This window comes from Ictalurus furcatus, chromosome 7, assembly GCF_023375685.1.
Source record: "Ictalurus furcatus strain D&B chromosome 7, Billie_1.0, whole genome shotgun sequence".
Lineage (NCBI taxonomy): Eukaryota > Metazoa > Chordata > Actinopteri > Siluriformes > Ictaluridae > Ictalurus > Ictalurus furcatus.
In genome coordinates this window covers 15,795,245-15,815,192 of record NC_071261.1, presented here as the reverse complement: position 1 = coordinate 15,815,192, position 19,948 = coordinate 15,795,245, and the positions used below count along the sequence as shown (strand labels likewise).

The 19,948-nt window shown below is 38.3% G+C and overlaps 3 protein-coding genes across 4 annotated transcripts; 1 reads left to right on the top strand and 2 right to left on the bottom strand.

Moving 5' to 3' along the window:
• Nucleotides 1-283: 283 nt before the first annotated feature.
• Nucleotides 284-3,605, bottom strand: zgc:112271 (uncharacterized protein LOC553698 homolog). 2 transcript variants are annotated; one of them, XM_053630184.1, is made up of 4 exons: nucleotides 3,158-3,605; nucleotides 2,777-2,857; nucleotides 2,552-2,649; nucleotides 284-582 (listed from the first exon to the last, which is right to left on the bottom strand). In XM_053630184.1, the coding sequence occupies exons 2-4, from the start codon at nucleotides 2,837-2,839 to the stop codon at nucleotides 483-485; spliced, it is 261 nt and encodes an 86-aa protein (XP_053486159.1). In that variant the 5' UTR covers nucleotides 2,840-2,857; nucleotides 3,158-3,605; the 3' UTR covers nucleotides 284-482. The 2 variants fall into 2 exon arrangements, with proteins under 2 accessions (XP_053486159.1, XP_053486158.1); XM_053630183.1 differs by lacking the exon at nucleotides 3,158-3,605 and having other exon boundaries at nucleotides 2,777-3,054.
• A 241-nt stretch (nucleotides 3,606-3,846) lies between these two features.
• On the top strand, nucleotides 3,847-10,390 carry slx1b (SLX1 homolog B, structure-specific endonuclease subunit). Its single transcript, XM_053628908.1, has 5 exons — nucleotides 3,847-4,244; nucleotides 5,759-5,810; nucleotides 6,509-6,829; nucleotides 9,420-9,635; nucleotides 9,787-10,390. The coding sequence occupies exons 1-5, from the start codon at nucleotides 4,072-4,074 to the stop codon at nucleotides 9,814-9,816; spliced, it is 792 nt and encodes a 263-aa protein (XP_053484883.1). The 5' UTR covers nucleotides 3,847-4,071; the 3' UTR covers nucleotides 9,817-10,390.
• Nucleotides 10,391-12,280: 1,890 nt separating this feature from the next.
• LOC128609956 (uncharacterized) lies at nucleotides 12,281-18,947 on the bottom strand. The gene is made up of 7 exons (XM_053628907.1): nucleotides 18,719-18,947; nucleotides 14,881-15,017; nucleotides 14,646-14,753; nucleotides 14,507-14,560; nucleotides 14,244-14,402; nucleotides 13,157-13,279; nucleotides 12,281-13,054 (listed from the first exon to the last, which is right to left on the bottom strand). Exons 1-7 carry the CDS (start codon nucleotides 18,723-18,725, stop codon nucleotides 13,016-13,018), a joined length of 627 nt encoding a protein of 208 aa, XP_053484882.1. The 5' UTR covers nucleotides 18,726-18,947; the 3' UTR covers nucleotides 12,281-13,015.
• Between the last annotated feature and the right edge of the window lie 1,001 nt (nucleotides 18,948-19,948).

The window sequence follows — 19,948 nt, the reverse complement described above, 5'->3', positions numbered from 1 at the left end:
TTTACTGGTGGTTTAACCAGTAGGTTTACTGGGGAGTCTAAACTGCCCCCAAGTGTGAATAAGTGTTGGAATGAGTGTGTGTGATGCTCTTCAATGGACTGGCATCCCAAACAGGGTCTTGGGATAGGCTCCAGATCCACCAGGATCAAGTGGTTACAGAAGATTAAGTAATTAATTAAAAGTGACAATTTAACCCCAATTTAATACCACAAATGGTAAATGGACAGTATAGTGCCTCAAAGACCAAAGAGGCTAAAGTGAAAATAAAAGTCACACCACCACATCTGTTCTATCCTCATTTGTTGGCCACAAATGAAACATTTATTTCTTGTCACTAATATTGCATTGTAGCTCATATTGATGAAAAAAGGGTGTATGTGTTCCAATGAAGCCATTTTGTTTTGTTTTTTTTTGCCATTTATTTTTTTATTGAAAATGAAGGTCAAAACATTAGTACGGGAAATACAGTGTATGTGTCTACGTCACTGCTGTTTCTGCTTTTCCCACTGCTCTGGCGTTAAGGTCTTCTGCTCAAAGGCATGTATCTCCTTCAGTTCAGTAGCAAGGCAAGTGTTCACAATTCTGGAAAAAATACACAAAAACACATGCATGGGGTCACTGAATCTATTCATTTTCCATAAATAACAACATGTACATCCAGTCAGGATAATTTTGTTCCAAATTAATGAGCACTTACAGATCCCTGACCAGGCTTTTAGCCCTTTACATCATTATGCTATTGTCTAATCTGTTATTAATGAGCTGGGAAACTGAATGGCTAGTGGAATATTATGTTTTTGTGACTCGCTTCCTGCGGCTGTAGGGGGTCCCGCATGGATACCCTGAGATTTGCACTTCTCAAAAACAGTTTAAGTCTCACACCTGCTTTAGTAGCTCTCGCCTAGAGCCTGTAGAGTTGTACATAAGAACTGAAGCTGTAATCATAATAAATAATCAGACTGAACATCCTTGTAGTATTGTTTGACTTTCTAATTGTGAAGGAGTAATGATCTACACCGATCAGCCATAACTGGAAACAGTGTTGCCATGAAGGGGTGTACTTGGTCTGCAACAATGTTTAGGTAGGTGGTGCATGTCAAAGTAACATCCACATGAACGCTAGGACCCAAGGTTTCCCAGCAGAACATTTCCCAGAGCATCACACTTCCTCCACTGCCTTCATTCCATAATGCATCCTTGTGCCAGGTAAGCGATGCACAAGCACCCAGCCGTCCACATGATGTAAGAGAAAGCGTGATTCATCAGACCGGGCCAGCTTCTTTCCATTGCTCCATGGTCCAGTTCTGAAGCTCACGTACCCATTGTAGGTGCTTTCGGCAGTGGACAGGGGTCAGCATGGGCACTCTGACTGATCTGCAGCTACACAGCCCCATACACATCAAACTGAGATGCACTGTGTGTTCTGACACCTTTCTATCACAGCCAGCATTAGTGAGGTGTCGTTCACAAATGATTCGTTCATTCTGAATGAATCTTTACTATGACTCGGGAACAAGTCGTCTTAGAGAGTGATTCGTTTCGAGACACATACACACACACACATACACATAGACACACATACATACACAGACAGACAGACAGACAGACACACATACATACATACATACATACACAGACAGACAGACAGAGAGAGAGAGAGAGTTTAATTATATTCTGCTGAAATGAACAAAATGACTCGGAAAAAATTCGTTCATATTGCTGAACAAGATTCAAAGATCAGAGTCAGTAAAATGATCCAAACTTCCCATCACTAGCCAGCATTAACTTTTTCAGCTTTTCTGTGGGACTTTAACTCTTCTGCTGAACAGTAAATCATCTGTGGTCTTGACCTTCAACAAGCCTTGGGTGCCTGTGACCTTGTCGCTGGTTCACTGTTGTCCTTCCTTGGACCACTTTTGGTAGGTACTAACCGCGGCATACCGGGAACACCCCATAAGACCTGCTGTTTTGGAGATGCTCTGACCCAGTCGTCTACCCATCACAATTTGGCCCTTGTCAAAATCGCTCACATCCTTATGCTTGCCCATTTTTCCTGTTTCCAACACCTCAACTCTGAGAACTGACTGTTCACTTGCTGACAAGTGCCTCTTTAATGAGATAAACTAAGTTATTCACTTCACCCGTCAGTGGTTTTAATGTTATGGCTGATTGGTGTAGAATCCCTATAGTCACCCGGAAGAGGTTCCCTTTTGAGTTTGGTTCCTCTCAGAGCCCCCAACTCCCCTCCCCATAATCATGGACATACATCGACATCTGGATTTCTGTAAAGGTGCTTTGTGATAATGGATATTGTTCACAAATAAAATGTCATTAAAGCCATGCACTTGCTGTTTTTATTTGATTAATTTAAGAAGCGTTACAGCTCTGTCAAGATAAAACGTTAAATTAAAAAATTAATACATCTCCACTATTTTTAAACGCCTCGTGTATACACTCAAAGCTTTGTGACAGTTCATCCTGCTTCTACCATTAATATATAGACGAAAACCATGTGTAAATATTAAAGTTCCCGACAGTATGAATGGTTTACCTGTGTCTCTGCAACAGTGGCTTCCCTTCAAACTGAGGAGACACCACAAGCACCTTAAAACTTAGAGCACATCTGCTGGAAGATGTGTCTTCTACTTCCTGAAACAGAACCCAGGATTTGTAAATACACAGCAAACCTGCAGTGCTACATCACTGATGTAATGATAAGGATTTTAGGAGGTGTCTTGGGGATCAGAATCTATCAGCTGGACTAATAACAACATACCACGTGTATCGCACCAATTTCTGCTCTCAGTTTTTCCCGAATGTGATCCGTAGTAACTGCCATTTCTCCTTAAAATACTGACTGAAATTAAAGCACACAGAAGGAATACAGTGACTGTAGCAAATTTCCTGCTTCACTACCGGTTGAGTGAAAGGGGGCAGGACAAACGCAGGAGAGTGTGAAACTGTCGAAGACAAGCGTAGTCCGCATCCTAAACAACTTCTCGATATCTATGCAAGTGCACTATATAGGGTATTAGCGAACACTTTCTACGCTGGATGTAGTGCAGCATTGTTAAGCGCTATTTGTGATTGGGAACACAGGGAGTCCGCCTACTCAACTTCTCATAGCCAATGGCTGCGTCCGAAACCGCATACTTACCTACTACATAGTAGGTGTAAAGCAGTCCGCCAGAGGAGTATGGAGTATGACCGAATTCTCAGTAGGCGAGAAATACCTGGATGTCGCACGGCTTCCGGCGAGATTTTGTATTATGCAAGTGATGCACACACACTACTTGAGTCAAACAATCCCATGATGCAACGGGACTGATGCGGACGACAACAAAAAAAACCCGCAGAAGACAGCGTCGCCTCTTTTTAAGTATTAAACCATGGTTAAACAGGACTTGTTTAACAATACCCGAATAAACTGTTAATTCGTTTAATATTTTTGTGTTTGTGATGACGTCGATAGGTCACGTGACAATGCTAACACGACTGATATAGTCCGGGATAATACACACACATACTGATTAGTACGTACTGTTTCAACGGCAATGCAGTGCGTACTGTCATAGTATGTGAGTTCGGACGCAGCCAATCAGATCCCTTCATTTCCACACTGCGAAGACCAGGGGGTCCTTTAAAGCTATAGGCTCCTACTTACTTGCCTAACGTAAAAAAAAAAGTGTGAAATGAAATACAACTTAACATGTCTTTTTTACATTTAAAATAATATATAAAAACAATATATAAATAATATTTTTTATTTATTTGGGTTAAGTTATGCATTTTATATTCTAAGCTAAGTATAATTTTAAAATAAAATTTGTCAGGCGATATCTGAGCAGCACTAAAAACCGATTGTTTTCAAACTAAAGGACTGGTTCAAATGATGTGATGACTCGGAGATTAATACAATTAATATGCAGTTCCTGAAATGGTTTTACCTTCACCGTTATTCTCGGTATTTAGGGTAGCTGTGCTTTAGTGTAGCTTATCAAGATGGTGCAGTGTTGCTGTGGAAATCAGTGATATTTTCAGCTTGAGAGGGTTGCGGAGTGTTGTATTGCAATGGTTGTGGAGGTGGAGAGCTTTTATGGAGTGTACATGCTCTACTGCACCAACCCCAAATTTAAGGGGCGCATTTACGTCGGCTTTACTGTGAACCCCGAGCGGAGAATCGGCCAACACAACGCTGGGAGACACAAAGGTGGAGCGAAGAAGACCAGCGGAAGAGGACCGTGGTAAATAACAACTAACGGCCAATGCTATGCTTAGACAAGACAAAGATCATATCCACCCACTCAGTGTTCAGGTTATCAGGTACATCTGCATAAGATAGAGTTACACTCCGGCGAGGAAGAAGCTTGACCAGAAATAGTGTAAACACAATTAAATTGCACTATTCTTGGCAAACCAGTGACCCCAAGTGTTTCAATAGCTACTGCATGAAGACAAATGTCACTAGAAGTCTCAAGATGATATCATAGGCTAATTTGCATATTTACTGACTCGTCTTGATTATTTGAAGATCATAACATGGTACATGAAGAAGATTTTCTGAAGACATACAGAATAGATGTTTATCGGAACAGAAAATAAAATTTTATATAATAAAGGTGATCAGTGATTGATTATTAGGAACAACAGTGATTAGTTGTTTGGGAATAATGTTGATCCGTGATTGGTTGTTTGGGAACAAGGGTCATAGGTGATTAGTTGTTTGGGAACAATGGTGATCAGTGATTAGTTGATTGGGAATAATGTTGATCAGTGATTAGTTGTTTTGGAACAATGTTGATCGGTGGTTGGTTGTTTGAGAACAAGGGTCATTAGTGATTGGTTGTTTGGGAACAAAAGTCATCGGTGGTTGGTTGTTTGGGAACAAGGGTCATGGTTGGTTGGTTGGGAACAATGGTGATTGGTTGTTTGGAAACAATAGTGATCGGTGATTGGTTGTTTGGGAATAATGGTGATCGGTGATTGGTTGTTTGGGAACATAGGTTGGTACAAGAACAGGTCAGTCAGGCATTACACAATGGTAGTGAGTCAGCCGAATCTGCTCACTCAACTCATATAACCAACAGCTGAGATGTGAGGTGGAAAGCTGTATAAATTGCAGGACAGTCGCTAATGTCTGCTCAGAAAGGAGCTAGGCTGTTTTTTTTTAAATAGACTCTCTAAAGGCATCTAAAAAGTAACTAAGGTGGCAATACTAAAACTCACACTTACAGTGCACAATCTTGGTGATAAGTCACAAAACTAATTAGGCAGGGAAATCAGTGGGAGATGCACCTGTCTTCACACAGAGGCTAAATCATATGAACATAAACCAGCATGCTGGTATAACATGTACCAGTACAGACAAAAAAAACAACACATTACTAACATTAAATGCTTAATCTAACAAGTCGGTGGCAGTAAACATTAAAATAATAAGGATGCTGCAGGGGATCATGGGTATGCACATAAGCGTAAACTGCTGGAGGCACAGTGATGTCACCGTACAGTTTATCAGCTTCCTCTACATTACCCATCAATGGAAAAGGAACCACTGACCAGATATAATTTGGCTGCTAATTGTATGTGAGGTGTACCTGATAAAATGACGAATGAATGTGGGTATAAGCCAGGTATCTAATAAACGGGGATATATATATATATATATATATATATATATATATATATATATATATATATATATATTAAGGAAAATTCTCAGTGTACTGAAAAGCTGTTGTTCTGTGTATGACTGTAGGGAGATGGTGCTTATCATCCATGGCTTTCCATCTGATATTGCTGCTCTAAGGGTAGGTGTGCATCTTCATCACACATACAGCACTCAAATGTGATCTCTTTATGTTTCATTTTATTGGGCTTCCAAGGGATATTAGGCCTGTATTCTCTCTTAAAACCATCATCCTTTTCAATTTGCAGAGATTTTTGTGGTGCTGAGTAATCTCTTCACAATCTTATTAATAATTTTATTCTCATCTGTAATAAATCAGTTTTGTAATGCTGTCAGTTTTGTCAAATTAGCTAGCTGATCATTATTCACGTTATAAAGTCTATATAGAATATTAGATGAATTAAGAAAATAGTTGAAATAAAGAAATAAATCATCCAGCCCCAAACTATGTGATCACTACTTGTCTTTAATGTTACACTGTGAGAGAGAATCTTTTCAGGATATTTTGGGTTTGTGTGCATTTGCTAGGCTGCATGAAATGATGAATAAATAAAACCGTTACAAAAACAGTATACTATCACCTGTACCTTATTGCATAGAGGTTTCTTATAAGTGCTTGTATATTAAGCAGGGCTTTCCTGTTTGTAAATTTCATTAGAGATGCTCTAGCTAAAGTTAGTGGTCATCTGGTTCTTACTCTGTGTCATGCAGTAGTCCTGGAAGAAAGCAGAAAAATAAACATTAATTATAATTTTTGTGTAACTGTTGTCCAACATCACCAGGCCAGCAACATTAAGCAAGTCTTTTTCTTTGCTGTAGTTCGAGTGGGCGTGGCAGCACCCGCACATCTCTCGCCGACTCTCCCACGTGACCCGGCGCACACGTAAAGAATCCAGCTTGCAGTTTCACTGGCGCGTGCTCTCCAACATGCTGCGGGTGGCACCCTGGAGTCGTCTTCCCCTCACCGTGCGCTGGCTGAGGCAGGAATACCAACTGGAGTTTGAGCCACAGCTGCAGCCACCTCTGCACATCCCTCTGACCTTCGGCTGTGTTCGTGCTAAGAAGAAACAACAGCAGGAAGACATGGAGGAAGAGGAGAGCCGTCTGGACCAGTGTCTACTGTGTAGAGGGATCGTGCAGGTATGTTTGCACCCCAATCACACTGCAGCTTATGTAGGACTCCACAGGTTCCCAATGCTGGTCCTGGAGTATTCCCTGTCCTCAAATGAGGAAGGGCTGTTTAGTTGATTCAGATCTACTGAAAGCAGGAAAAAAGTTGTGTGTCCTCCATATAATTCGTATACATTAGAACAAAAGGTTGTCCTTTAGGACCACGGTGCCACACATAACGGAATAGTATGGTACCCAGGACTACATAAAATTTAATTATACATGGTGGCATTACTGGGGTGCTGCCAAAGTTTCAGTGAGAATTTTTCACCCCATATTCTTTTACCTAACTTTCAATAGAACATGTGACAAACAAGTGATTCAGCATCATAAAATAAGTAGGGCTGCAACAACTAATCGATAATTAAAATAAACAACGAATTTCATTATGGATTAGTCGGGTCTGTGACGTCACTGTGGATCAGCCCCGTTAGTGACGTCACTTCACAATGGTGAAAACCACATTTGTATGAATAAAACACATCTGAGAAACAGCGAAGTCACAGAGTGAGCTGCTGCGGGAAAAGTGCATGATCCGGGTCGTCCAAAACATGAATGTTTTATATTAAGCGCCTCAAACAAACCCGTAAGTGTATTAACGTGGCTTGTCGTGTCAGATGCTGCGACAGATGCGTGTGCTGTTTAATGTGTTCCAGACATGTGTTCTTCAGCACAGAAATGACATTTTGACCTTTATATTCTTATCTGTAAATGTTAGAAATTCACACCAGTATTTCCATTTTACATAAAGGCTTGTCCTGACAGCGAGTGAGTCTCCATTAAATTTCAATGAATGAGCGTGAGTCCACGCATGCGCATCAATCAAACAATTCAATTCAATTCAATTTTATTTGTGTAGCTCTTTTAACAATGGACATTCTCTCAAAGCAGCTTTACAGAAGCATATAGACACAGGATATAGATTTTGATTGTATGAATTTATCCCTATTGAGCAAGCCGGTGGCAAGGAAAAACTCTCTAAGATGATATGAGGAAGAAACCTTGAGAGGAACCACACTCAAAGGGAACCCATCCTCATCTGGGTAACACTGGATAGTGTGAAAGTAAAGGGAAGTTTTTATATGAAGTGTTTTGTTGAACTAGTCCACTGTTCGCTAAAAGAGACCTGAGTGCAACACATTGCAGTCCTAAGGCCATAGCAGCAACCGTAGTCCCAGCAACCACAGCGAGAATGTCCATGTGGAATTGAGGCCCAAAACCATTTCCATGGTACTTCAAGCGACACCATCCTCAGCAATCTCCAGACTGTAGCTTCCAGTTGATGAGAGCTCCATCCAGAGGTAGGGCATCAGGATGGATCAGGCAGGTCCGGAGAGAAGAAAGGGTCAGGATCACTGGCATTTCCGTAATATCACATGTGGCTCGACAGAACAGCGTGTAATAGAAAGGAAGCGCAATAACACTGACTAAAATATTCATTTTGATCAAATATAATGTTTGATGCTATATTTAGCTGTATTTAGAAACAAACGTTATTGTGTTTTTTTTTGTTTTTTTTTTTATAAGAGTAGTAACTGTAATGGGGTTATAACATGTAATTGTACATAAAAGTGTCATACATTTACAGAATAAAGTAACATGTTACTGTGTTCCAATGAGTGTGTTACATTCAACCTCTTACCAGTTAACACTTAGTTTGTGCTTTTATTTTTCTTTTATAGCATTTTTAATATCATGATTTAACTTCTGCATTAAAGCTTGTGGACAAAAATCTTTTGCACAATGTATAGCACAGCCCACATAGATACATTTAATACCTTTTTTTAAAGCCTTCAATTTGCACAATGTTTGAAGGACAACATTGGGCAGAATGTGAAATAACACGTTTTTTTTTTTTTAATAAAAACTGGCCTTTTAATCAAACTAACCGATTAATCAAAGAAATAATCAACAGATTAATCTATTATCAAAATAATCGTTAGTTGCTGCCCTAAAAATAAGTCATACCAGATTGCATATGCAATTGTAGATAATCCAGTTCCATCTAGCTACCTCTAGTTACCTCAGTTAACACTAACCCAGGAAGGGTTCGGTGTGTGTAGGGTTGCGGACATTTCTAAATTGCAAATTAATACAATCTGGATTTCCGGACGAAAGCATATGCAAGTTTTTGTTCCTATACTTTTTTTCCAATGATGGTAATGGAATATGGTAATCTAGCACATTAAGGAATTTAACATGCAAACTATTTTATAGGTTTCAAACCAGGTTTTAAGTGGCATTATGTGGCAGTGCTACAACTTGATTTGAAGAGCAAAATAGTGATCCAAAATATTAATATAGATGTCCGTCTGTGTAGAAGAAAAATAAAGCCTTTATTTGTCACATATGCATTACAGTGCAGTGACATTCTTTTCTGAGCAGTGGTAGCCTGGCCGTGCTGGGCCTTGAATCCCCGACCTTCTGAGCAGAACTGTCCAGTTGAAAGATACACTGTATTCACAAGATCCACATTCACTTGTATTGGATATTTACTATTGTTTTTAGGACTCCAAAAAAAATAAAATAATAAAAGTCAGCTTTTTTCTCTCTCTCTCAGACTTCAGATAGACTGTCCTGCTTCCATCCCTCCTGTAAGATGGTCTACCATCTGATTTGCTTGGCAAAACATTTCTTGAAGTCAGACCCGGCTCACCTACTTCCTGTTGAGGGCGAGTGTCCTGGCTGCCATCACTCAGTGTTGTGGGGGAATTTGGTTCGACACAAAAATGGCTGCTATGGCGACCTAGAAGAGATTACTTCAAATTCTTCTCAGGTAAAAATCCATCAGCTGTAAATGCGTTGCTGTCTGGGGTTATTTATTTATTTATTTATTTATTTATTGTTTTTTTGCACTTGCTTCTTTGTTTGATCTGTTAGAGCCTGATGTAGCATGTGAAATCTAAAATCTCCATTTCTTCCTACAGAGTCACTGGGCAGATGAGTTGCAGATATGAACAAAACCGATAGTGACATCAACTTCCAACATAGATGGACAAAAGAAGTCTGTCTGAAATGTAAGGACCTTCAATCATGATTTCAATCTGAATGTATGACCTAATGTTCTGAATCCATGTGTATTCAAAATGCAAAATGTCACTATTATTATTATTATTATTATTATTATTATTATTATTATTTTTAATTACTGAACATTCATTTTTTTAATGATTATTAAAACATGGGTATAAGCTCTTTTATTTGGTTTTTATCATAAAATAATTAATCTTGATGTGAACAGCTTTCTAGAGAATGTTTTTTAGACATACATATTTTGTACTGTGAAAATATTTATGAAGCAATAAAGCAATGAATTTATATTCAGTATTGGCATTTTTCCTGTTTCAGAAGCTTTTTTTAATGTAGTGCTTTACGTTTCTTTGATTCAGGAATTTGTTCACAATTACCAGTGGACATTTGGTAGAAAGTAAATAAAAGTAAGTCGTATTTAGCTGCAGTGAGAATAAAGTTTGATTCCCTATATGATGACCAAATCGCTTAGCACAGAGCTTCTCAACCTTTTGTAACTAAAGCCTCCCCTATCATGTGGTACGCCCCTCCCCCCACCCCACCCCATATTGGAGGAGACCAGGTATAATGATTATCTATTCTCTCTCTCTCTCTCTCTCTCTCTATTTATTTATTTATTTATATTTTATATTCACATACGAATGTTATCCATGGCATTGTTAAATGCCACTCACTGAACAGAGCAGATGCAGAGAGCGGTGTGAGTGCAGCAGGAAAGCAAGACCTTGCGCTTGCAGGACAGTACTGGCGATGTTGCTAAGGTTTGTCCAAAAAATCACTAGATTTGTCGCTAGGCGCTTTTTTTTTTCGAAAAAAAAAAGTCACTAAAGGGGTCTGAAAAGTCTAAGTTGGCAACACTGGTCTGCACTGTCCGCTAGATAAAAGGCAGCTAAACTCCACCTCTCCCCAGCAAAAAGAAAATACAGAGGGAGAGAAAACGTCGAGTTTTTCATTTATGCACATTCTATTTGAAAAGCAATAAAATACACCGAGTATCCAAATGATGCCCTGTCCAATCCGTCCGCCCTACCCCCTCACTGAGAACCACTAGCCTAGCAAAATATGTGACATTAGACAGTGTGGTAACCGTCCCAAATGAGGTCATTATACTCTGTCCATTCACATAAAAACAGGCTATTATACTGTCCCTTGGACACAGTGTCCCATTTGTGTGCTACAAGTAGACACTGTTAGGATTCAAGTAGGCTTGCTGTCTTATTCCGAATTATTTCAACTTTGTCTAGGCTGTTCTCGTTATTCCTGATTTTGTAAGAGCATTTGAGCTGTTTTTAAATAACTAAAGAAGTAGCACATTTATGAATACAGAGCAGTCTCGAGAAATGTTGAGTATTTACACATGACATGACAGAATATGTGTCCTTAACAGAAATAAGTACCATATGTGTAGCCATAAATGCTGGTGGAAATGTAAATATCTATTTGGATTTATTGTAGCAGTCACACATTTGTGCCTTTCAAACTAAGCCATGAGAAGATACAAATGTTGAAAGGCCAAATTTAAACTGTCTGCCTCAGACATTAGTTTAGTCACGCTTTTCTAAATAGTAAAATCTCTGCGGTGGTTTTTACACTTGTGGCTTTTAAGACACATGAGTTTCTAACATGTTTAAGTTGTTGAAACTTCCCTCTCTTTAGTGATCACTGTTTTACAGAAAACTGACTAACCTGCCTAGGTTTATATTTGTGGATGAAATACTGTCATATTGGCATTTTAGAAAATATTTATACAAAAAATTAAGTTATTAATGGGGAATATGTTTTCATAAGCAAATGAAAATAAAATTGATTTGTAAACGGTAAATGTGTATTTAGCGATTTAGAAAATCCTCCTGGAAACCCAACTAATAGCTATTCCATTGAAAAAGTTAAAGACTATACAAGTAAAACTAATGTCAATGTTGTGCTTTAAACTTCCTGCTAAGGTTCAGCAGGGAATCATATTGAAGCTTACTCCCGCTGTAGACCAATATTTTCTTGCCATTAATAGCAGCTTACATTATCTTACATGAAATGATTGAGTCCACTACTTTATTTACTCCTGGGAGTTCTCATGTCCAGTATACATATACTGTATATTTATATGTATAATTATTTTTACTTCTAAGTGTGGTTTTTAATCCTTTCCTTATACATATATAAAACACATGCTTAACTACTGAAGCGGCAGAGAACGTTAGTTTGCACATTCTAAGGACCTTCCACAGATGCTTATGGGACGCCACAATTCCTTATTGTCTCAACATCGGACTTATCAAGGAGAAGCGAAATAATGTCATGAACTGGAACACGGTTCATTATGCACTATTCTGCCTCAAATAAACCCAAGTAAATCAGGGTAGAGTGTTCATTTAATTTAAGCACACACTTGCATTCAAATTGAGCCTGTGAAAAATTTATTTCATGAATGATATTTAGTCATGGCTACAGATAAAAAGCACAAAGTTAACAGTGAGAAGGAGCAATTTCAAAAGAGCTGGAAATAAGAATACTTTTTCATAGACAGCCATTGCAAACTGAGATTGTTGCAGTATATATCGTGTATATATCTCAATTAAATATATGTAATGAAATAAATCATGGGCAATGCAAAAAAATAATAAAAATTCAAGGGTAGAGAGTGTGCCCCTCCTCTACACCATTTTAGACAAGCATACATATTCTTTTTCTACTGGAAATCACGGGCAGGTGCATTTCCAAAATATTGGGTTAATTTTCATATATTTTATCACATATAAGCAACATATTCAACATATAGTAGGGCACAGGTGGTTTGGCGGTTAAGTCTCTGGGTTACTGATCGGAAGGTTGTGGGTTCAAGCATCAGCACTGCCACTGTTGGGCACTTAAGGATGGCCCTTAACCCTCTCTGCTCCAGGGGCGCTGTGTCATGGCTGACCCTGACCCCAGCTTCCTGACATGCAGAATTTCATTGTGCTGTAATGTATATGTGATCAATAAAGACTCATTATATTCAACATATTTTTCTATAATTAAGGTTGTTGCCTGTAGACCCTATACATATAATAGATATGTAAGTATCGTTAATACATTTATAATGCAAGTGTGTAAAACATAACTGTAGTTAAATGAGTTGTGGCTCTGTTGTCACTGAGGACCTGGGGGTGCGTTGACCACAATAACAGGCTGAAAGAAGAAAAAGCAGCAGAAATGAAGTTAGCACATAGCGACACTGATATTGAGCTCTTATCAAGTTTGCAATAACAGGTGAGGAATTTGAGTGCTTACCACATTGCTCCTTGGGGAGCAGCACTGAATTACTTTGCAGCAGAAAGCAGCCAAGGTTGCAGAGAGAGCAATCTGAGTCGCCTGCACCAACATCTGTATTCCTGTGACATGCTCATAGATGGACTGTGAATAAGCAGAATAAATTAAAGACATGAATCTGATCATTATCTACTTTACCACTGCCTTACATGTAATTGTGACACTATTTAATATCTGGTATTTGTGATATTTAGGTTCAAAAAATTTTCAACATGAATTAAATAAGACACAACAAATAGTAACAAATGTTACTAAATTCTGAAAAAAGCAAGCATTTTATTAAATTTCTTATATAGTTCTGTAAACATGCGGTTCAGAATTCAGTTAATGGTCTATGAAATAGTTATGTTTAAGGAAATTATCCTCTATATCTCTGATAAAAAATATTCTGATGTTCATTTACTTTGTAGTTGTACCTAATGATTTCAGTCATCAATTACTTTTCTAATAAGATCGAATTATTCATGAATCATTCATCAGCCAAACATGTCGCACCAGCACAATGCATACAATTATGCAGATACAGGTTTGACATGGGGTAACATTGTGGGGGAGGGGGTGGGGGCAGGCGTGTTTGACCGGAACTGGACCTTTACAGGCTGGTTTGAGTATTTCAGAAAAAGCTGGGATTTTCATTCTGTCTCTAGAGTTGTTTAAAAAACAAAAAACATCCACTGAGTAGCAATTCTGCAGGCAGAAACACCTAGTTTGAACTGATAGGAAAGCTAAGGTAACTCAAACAGCCACTATTTATCAGTGGTGAGCAAAAAAAAAAAAACAAACATCTCAAAATGCACAACATAATAGAACCTTGATGCGGAAGGGCTTACAACACCACAAGACCACATCAGGTTCCACTCCTGTCAACCAAAAACAGAAATCTGAGGCTACAGCAGTACAGATTTACCTAAATAAGACAATTGAAGATTGGAAAAAGACGAGGCAACGCTTTTCTTCAACAAATCTTCAACTGCATAGTTTCGGTGAACCTGTGCTGCTGTAGCCTCAGATTTGTGCTTAGTTACCAGAGCTATAAAAACTACCTTACCCCCAGCCTCTCACACATGTCTCTTTGTGATGTGTTGCTGACGTACACATCCCAGCAGGTGTGAAAGACAAAATGGTCCCAAATTAAAGCATAGTGGGTCATAAAGCTGAAAACTGATGCCACACATGCCACAATCTGCATCCCCAAGCAGGCCTTCAGCTGTCAGAGAAAATATTGATATAAAATACCAGTAAAATGTGTAATACATAAAACTATGTTATATATCGTATGCCAGTTGAAAATCAAAGTTCTTTTTTTCTTACTGTTGGAAGGTGAAGACTCTGTGCTGCTATTGCCACACTACCAGCTATTATGCTCTGCAGAATAAAAAGTAATAAGTACATTCCATCACACACTACATTAAATTTAAAATAATAAGAAGTGTAAAGGCTTAATGCTTACAAGTGAAGAACCGATAGGATCGATGACGATTGAGGCTTGGAAATGATCAGTGATCGAAGTGGAACATATGAGATTTATGATAAAGACACTCAGCATAATCTGAGTTACCTGTGAAAAACAGAATCCCAGACACATTGCAGCTGTTTTGTAATGAAACGATCAGTTCAGAAAGTGTTGAGTAATATTTGTGGGTATAAAGTTGTGAAAATGTCAGTGTTTGGTATTATCTACACACCCCTAAGGCTTTTGGTTCTGCCTCCAGGTACTTCTGGGTTTGATAGGGGTTTTTCTGAAACTTGACCTCCACTAGTCCTCCTGTTTCACTCCTTGTGTTGAGGGCACTAGGGACAATACTCTCCATCTCACCTTCTTCTGTGAAACATAAAATCAATGACACTAAGTAGTAGTTTAGTAGCATAGCACTCAGTACTCAGACCTATTGTAAGAAAAAAGCTGTTAAAGTAAAAGCTATCATGATTAACATTTATTTTAATGGTCTGAATTTTCCCTGAACATGACAGAGGACTGCATGCACATTTTTTTTTTTGAGTGGATTAATATATTATAATTTGATTATAGATAACTGTTCAGCTGTGAGGTGCAAAGAACTATTGACTATTATAAGGCCCACCACAGTGTAATGCTGAATTCAGAATTGCAAGAGTAAGCATGCAAGATATTTTTCAAACTAATTATTTTCCTTCAGGATGCATGGAAGAGTGGACCAGCTCTTCACTCTTGTGCAGAAACTGGGGATGTGACTATTGGAAAAAGAGCAGGTGAAGATTTTTTCCAGTCTTCAGTTTTGGTAAGCCTGTGGCCTATGAAGCTTCAGAATGCTGTTCTTGGCTGACATCCAGTGTGGTCTTTTGCTTTTGAAACCATCAAGGTTCATCGTTTTGTGCATTCTGAGATGCCTTTCTGCTCAGCATGGTAGTAAAGAATGGTTATTTGAATTACCATAGCTTTCCTGTCAGTGTGCACCAGTCTAGCCACTCATCAGCAAAGTGTTTCCACCCACAGAACTGCCACTCTCTGGATGTTTTTTCTGGGGTCTTTTTTTGCACCATTCTGTGTAAACTTTACAGACTGTTGTGTGTAAAACTCAGAAGAGATTTTCTCAATGCCATGGTCAAGGCAAAGAATTTTAATCTATAGCTAAATTAGACTGTTAGGTATCACAGATGTTTATCACACAACAAAAATCTTTCACAGAGAACAAAAATGATCACATCACAGCTCCAAAGTCCCCGGTTAATGAATGAACAAAAATGATGAAACAGTGTATGTTAAGGTAGTAATAAAAAATGATTTAGGGTACTTTCAAAAGTTTGCATCTCCCTTTCTGAATGTTATATAAATAAACAACACAGTACACTTAAAAATATAAAACATTATATAGGAAAATGACCAACATTCATAAATACTTCCAAGCTCTTATACCTTCTGAGCAACTTTTCTTCTTGACATACGCTTACTGATATGTTATTGATACGGAAACTGAATAATTCTTTCAATATAATCCTATTTCCAGTTGATTTTTGCCATAAGTATTGTTGTATTGTTGAAGGACACAAATAATTAAAATTTTGTGGCATTTGTAGATAAATACTGCAGATAAATACTGTATGAAAATACTAGGCTACAGCGGATTCAGACAGTATTCAGACTTCTTTACCTGTTGCAGTTTATTGTGCTGTGGATTTGATTTTTAATTGATATAAGTGCCATGTTTTTACAAAGTTTTTACTCTTAATTGTTCATAATGATGAAGTGAAAATGTGCTTTTAGAAGTTTTTGAAAATTAATTCAAAATCAAGAACTGAAATCTCTTATTCACAAAAGTATTCAGATCCTTTATTCAATACTTTATAGATGCCCTTTGGCAGCAATTACAGCTGCAAATCTTCTTGGATACATCTCTACAAGCTTTCCACACCTGGATTTGGGCAGTTTATCCCATTTTTCATGGCAGAACCTCTCAAGCATTGTCAGATTGTATGGCAAGTGTCTGTGAATTGCCATCTTCAAGTCTCTCCATAGATGTTAGATGGGGTTTAAGTCTGGGCTTTGGCTGGGCCACACATTTAGAGACCACTCCAGTGTTGTTTTGGCTGTATGCCTTGAGTCATTGTCATGTTGAAAGGTGAACTCTTGCCCAAGTCTGAGTTTGTGTGTGCTCTGGGGGAGGTGTTCTTCAAGGATTTTCCTGTATTTGACTGCATTCATCTGTCCCTCACTTATTACCAGTCTCCCTGCCCATGCCATTGAGATGCACCCCATAGCATGAATTCCTCTTCATCTTAAGTGTTTTAGCAGAAGCCTTAAGGTTTTTCACCAGAATTGACTGGTATTTGGAGCTATTCATTATTCCCTACATCCTGATTAATGCCCCAATTCCAGCTGTAGGAAAAACAGCTGCAAGTATGATGCTGCCACCACCATGCTTCCCTGTGGGGATGGTGTTCTTTTGTTGATGTGCTGTGTTTTACCAAACATATATTTTGGTATTATTGTCGAAAAGTTTGATGGAGATTGGATGTATTTTTTATTTATTTTTGGTTAAAAATGGTTACGTCTTGCCTACTACCCCATAGCCCAGAGATACGAAGAATTCGGGATATTTTTGTCACATGTAGGGAGCAACCAATACTTGCCAGAAATTACTGCAATTCTTTTAATGCTGCTGTAGGCCTCTTGCAGCCTCCCCAACTAGTTTTCTTCTGATCGTCTCTTCAATTTTAGAGGGACGTCCTGTTCTTAGTAGTGTCACTGTTGTGCAATATTTTCTTCACTTACTGATTATTGTCTTTACGGTGTTCCATCTATTTTCTATACCGCTTACCCTACAGGGTCGCAGGGAACCCAGAGCCCACCCCAGGGAGCATCGGGCACAAGGTGGGGTACACCCTGGATGGGGCCCCAATCCATCATGGGCACAATCACACACCTATTCATACACTATGGACACTTTGGACATGCCAATCAGCCTACCATGCATGTCTTTGGACTGGGGGAGGAAACTGGAGTACCGGAGGAAACCCCCACAGCACCGGGAGAACATGCAAACGTCACACACACAGGGCAGCAGCAGAAATTGAACCTCCAACCCTGGAGGTGTGAAGCAAACACATTAACCACTAAGCCACTGTACGCCTCATGGTATATCCAACTGATCCAAATGATTGAAATTTTTCAACAGAGATCCCATACCTGCTTTGTAAGCTCTGTAAGCTTTGTAAGCAGCCCACGGCTTTTCCAGTTGAACGTTACCTAGAAGATGGTCAGGAAAATCCTATAGAAACAGCTGTACTTTATTTGGTGGGTAATCAGTCACTTTAATTGACGGCAGGTGTATACTAATTAGTATTTAACATGAGTTTGGATGGGATGGGTTGATTCTGAACACTGCCATATTCCCAATTATAAAAGGGTGTGCACACTTGTGCAAGCTGGGTATTGGACGTTTTTTGTTTTTCTTATTTGTTTCCCCAAAAATATTTCTTGGTGTTTGTCATTTGATATTTATTATATGTTGCAATTTCACAATAAATGTGAAACAGATTCTGACATGATTTAACTTGGTTTCACTTTTTTACATAACAAGAACCTGCCATTGTAACTGGAGTGTGTCGACTTCTTATATCCACTGTAGACAGACAGACAGATAGAGGGATAGATGGATATATATATATATATATATATATATATATATATATATATATATATATATATATATATATATATATATATATATATATATATATATATATATACCTTTTCGTAGGCATGGCAGTCTATTTGTATACTCACCCCACACTAAAAGAATTTGAGCTGTGTTGTTTTTCCAGAACAGCTCAGACCTCCATTGCGAAATAAGTCCAGTTTTAATCTTTCTCTCTCTCTCTCTCTCTCTCTCTCTCTCTCTCTCTCTCTCAATCATGAAATCGTCCGTAGCACTGCGTTACTGATTACAAAATGACCTGGATATCCGTCGCCTAACGGTTAAAATTCAACACACCGCGGTACAGCTAGCAAAAGGAAATGCACTGCTTGGAAGTTTGAGAACTTACCCGCCATAGTTGCTTCTCCTGCGCTGTTAAATGAAGTTTACAGAGAAGACTTTCGTATAAAGAAGACTGCCGTATAGACGAGAGAATGTTGTGTGATTGTTCTCTGAGTCGCTGTTACTCTAGTTCCGCCCCGTGCAGAGAAATTTGACCCCGAAAAACATCTGGGGTGAGAGCACATCTGCAGGGTTCATCAGCTATACAGTGCTACACAAATACAGGGAAGTAAATAAGATGCAATTGTGCCTTAGCCGTGATTTTACTTTAAAGTTAGCTGCCACAGTCAGGTTGGATCTCCTTAACACCATGTTTGGGTTGTGTTTGGCGATGAAAAAAAGTGACGTCTTCCAAATGAATAAATGCAAAAGGACACCTAATTATCTTTAACATTTGTTAGGTTAATTTTCGCACTTGGCATGAGCGTTCAATGACTTTTGTTGTTGTTGTTGTTGTTGTTGTTAAATGTAAATTCAACATAGAGCCTGTTCAAGTGTGTTCAAGTGGTTTTATTGTCATTTCAACCATATACAGTTGGTACAGTACACAGGTATAAAGTTGTGGTATAAATGAATTTATAACAAAGAACAAGTTTGGCTTATGTACAAGATTCAAGTTATTTAAAAAGACTTAAACACTACAAAAAAAAAACAGTTCATACTATATTCCCTTTATTTTTTTCTGACATGTTGTCCATTATTGAAAAAAAAACCCCATGATACTAAACATAGATATACCGCCATCTGCTAGGAAAAAAATAATCAGACAGCTTTTCAAGCATAATTTCTTGAAGATAAATTCGACTTTATGTAAATTTGTACGTAATGAAATAATAGAGATCACCATCAGGTTTATTATTATTATTATTATTATTATTATTATTATTATTATTATTTAAATACGGTGCTGTCAGTTTTTTCACAACACACCCCAAAAAACATCTAGAGTGAGAGCACATCTGCAGGGTTCAAACAAAGCGCCGTAAATACAGTGAACTAACTAAGACGAGTTGTGCTTTACTGTAGGGTTTTACGATCAAATCTGCTAAATGAACAAATGTAAGGACACCCACGTTTTTCTTCTTTTCATGTTAAGTTTCGCAGTTGGGATGAGAATAGATTATTCAAAACTAGCTCACTGATAGGGCAAACGGACAATGTTAACTGTGAACCAATGATGTTTGATGAACATCAAAAGTACTAGGAATAAATCTAGAACAATAGTGGAAATATTCAT

What these genes read in the sequence shown, in the direction of transcription:
- LOC128609956 (XM_053628907.1), bottom strand. An exon ending in ATCCTATCGGTTCTTCACTT is followed by an intron (nt 14,561 to 14,645) that starts GTAAGCATTAAG and finishes TTTATTCTGCAG; the next exon opens with AGCATAATAGCTGGTAGTGT. An exon ending in AGAGTCTTCACCTTCCAACA is followed by an intron (nt 14,403 to 14,506) that starts GTAAGAAAAAAA and finishes TTTCTCTGACAG; the next exon opens with CTGAAGGCCTGCTTGGGGAT.
- zgc:112271 (XM_053630184.1), bottom strand. Translation starts at nt 2,839, where the DNA reads ATGGCAGTTACTACGGATCACATTCGGGAAAAACTGAGAGCAGAAATT. An exon ending in AAATTGGTGCGATACACGTG is followed by an intron (nt 2,650 to 2,776) that starts GTATGTTGTTAT and finishes GTTCTGTTTCAG; the next exon opens with GAAGTAGAAGACACATCTTC. An exon ending in CCACTGTTGCAGAGACACAG is followed by an intron (nt 583 to 2,551) that starts GTAAACCATTCA and finishes TATTTTTTCCAG; the next exon opens with AATTGTGAACACTTGCCTTG.
- slx1b (XM_053628908.1), top strand. Translation starts at nt 4,072, where the DNA reads ATGGTTGTGGAGGTGGAGAGCTTTTATGGAGTGTACATGCTCTACTGC. An exon ending in ACCAGCGGAAGAGGACCGTG is followed by an intron (nt 4,245 to 5,758) that starts GTAAATAACAAC and finishes GTATGACTGTAG; the next exon opens with GGAGATGGTGCTTATCATCC. An exon ending in TGTGTAGAGGGATCGTGCAG is followed by an intron (nt 6,830 to 9,419) that starts GTATGTTTGCAC and finishes TCTCTCTCTCAG; the next exon opens with ACTTCAGATAGACTGTCCTG.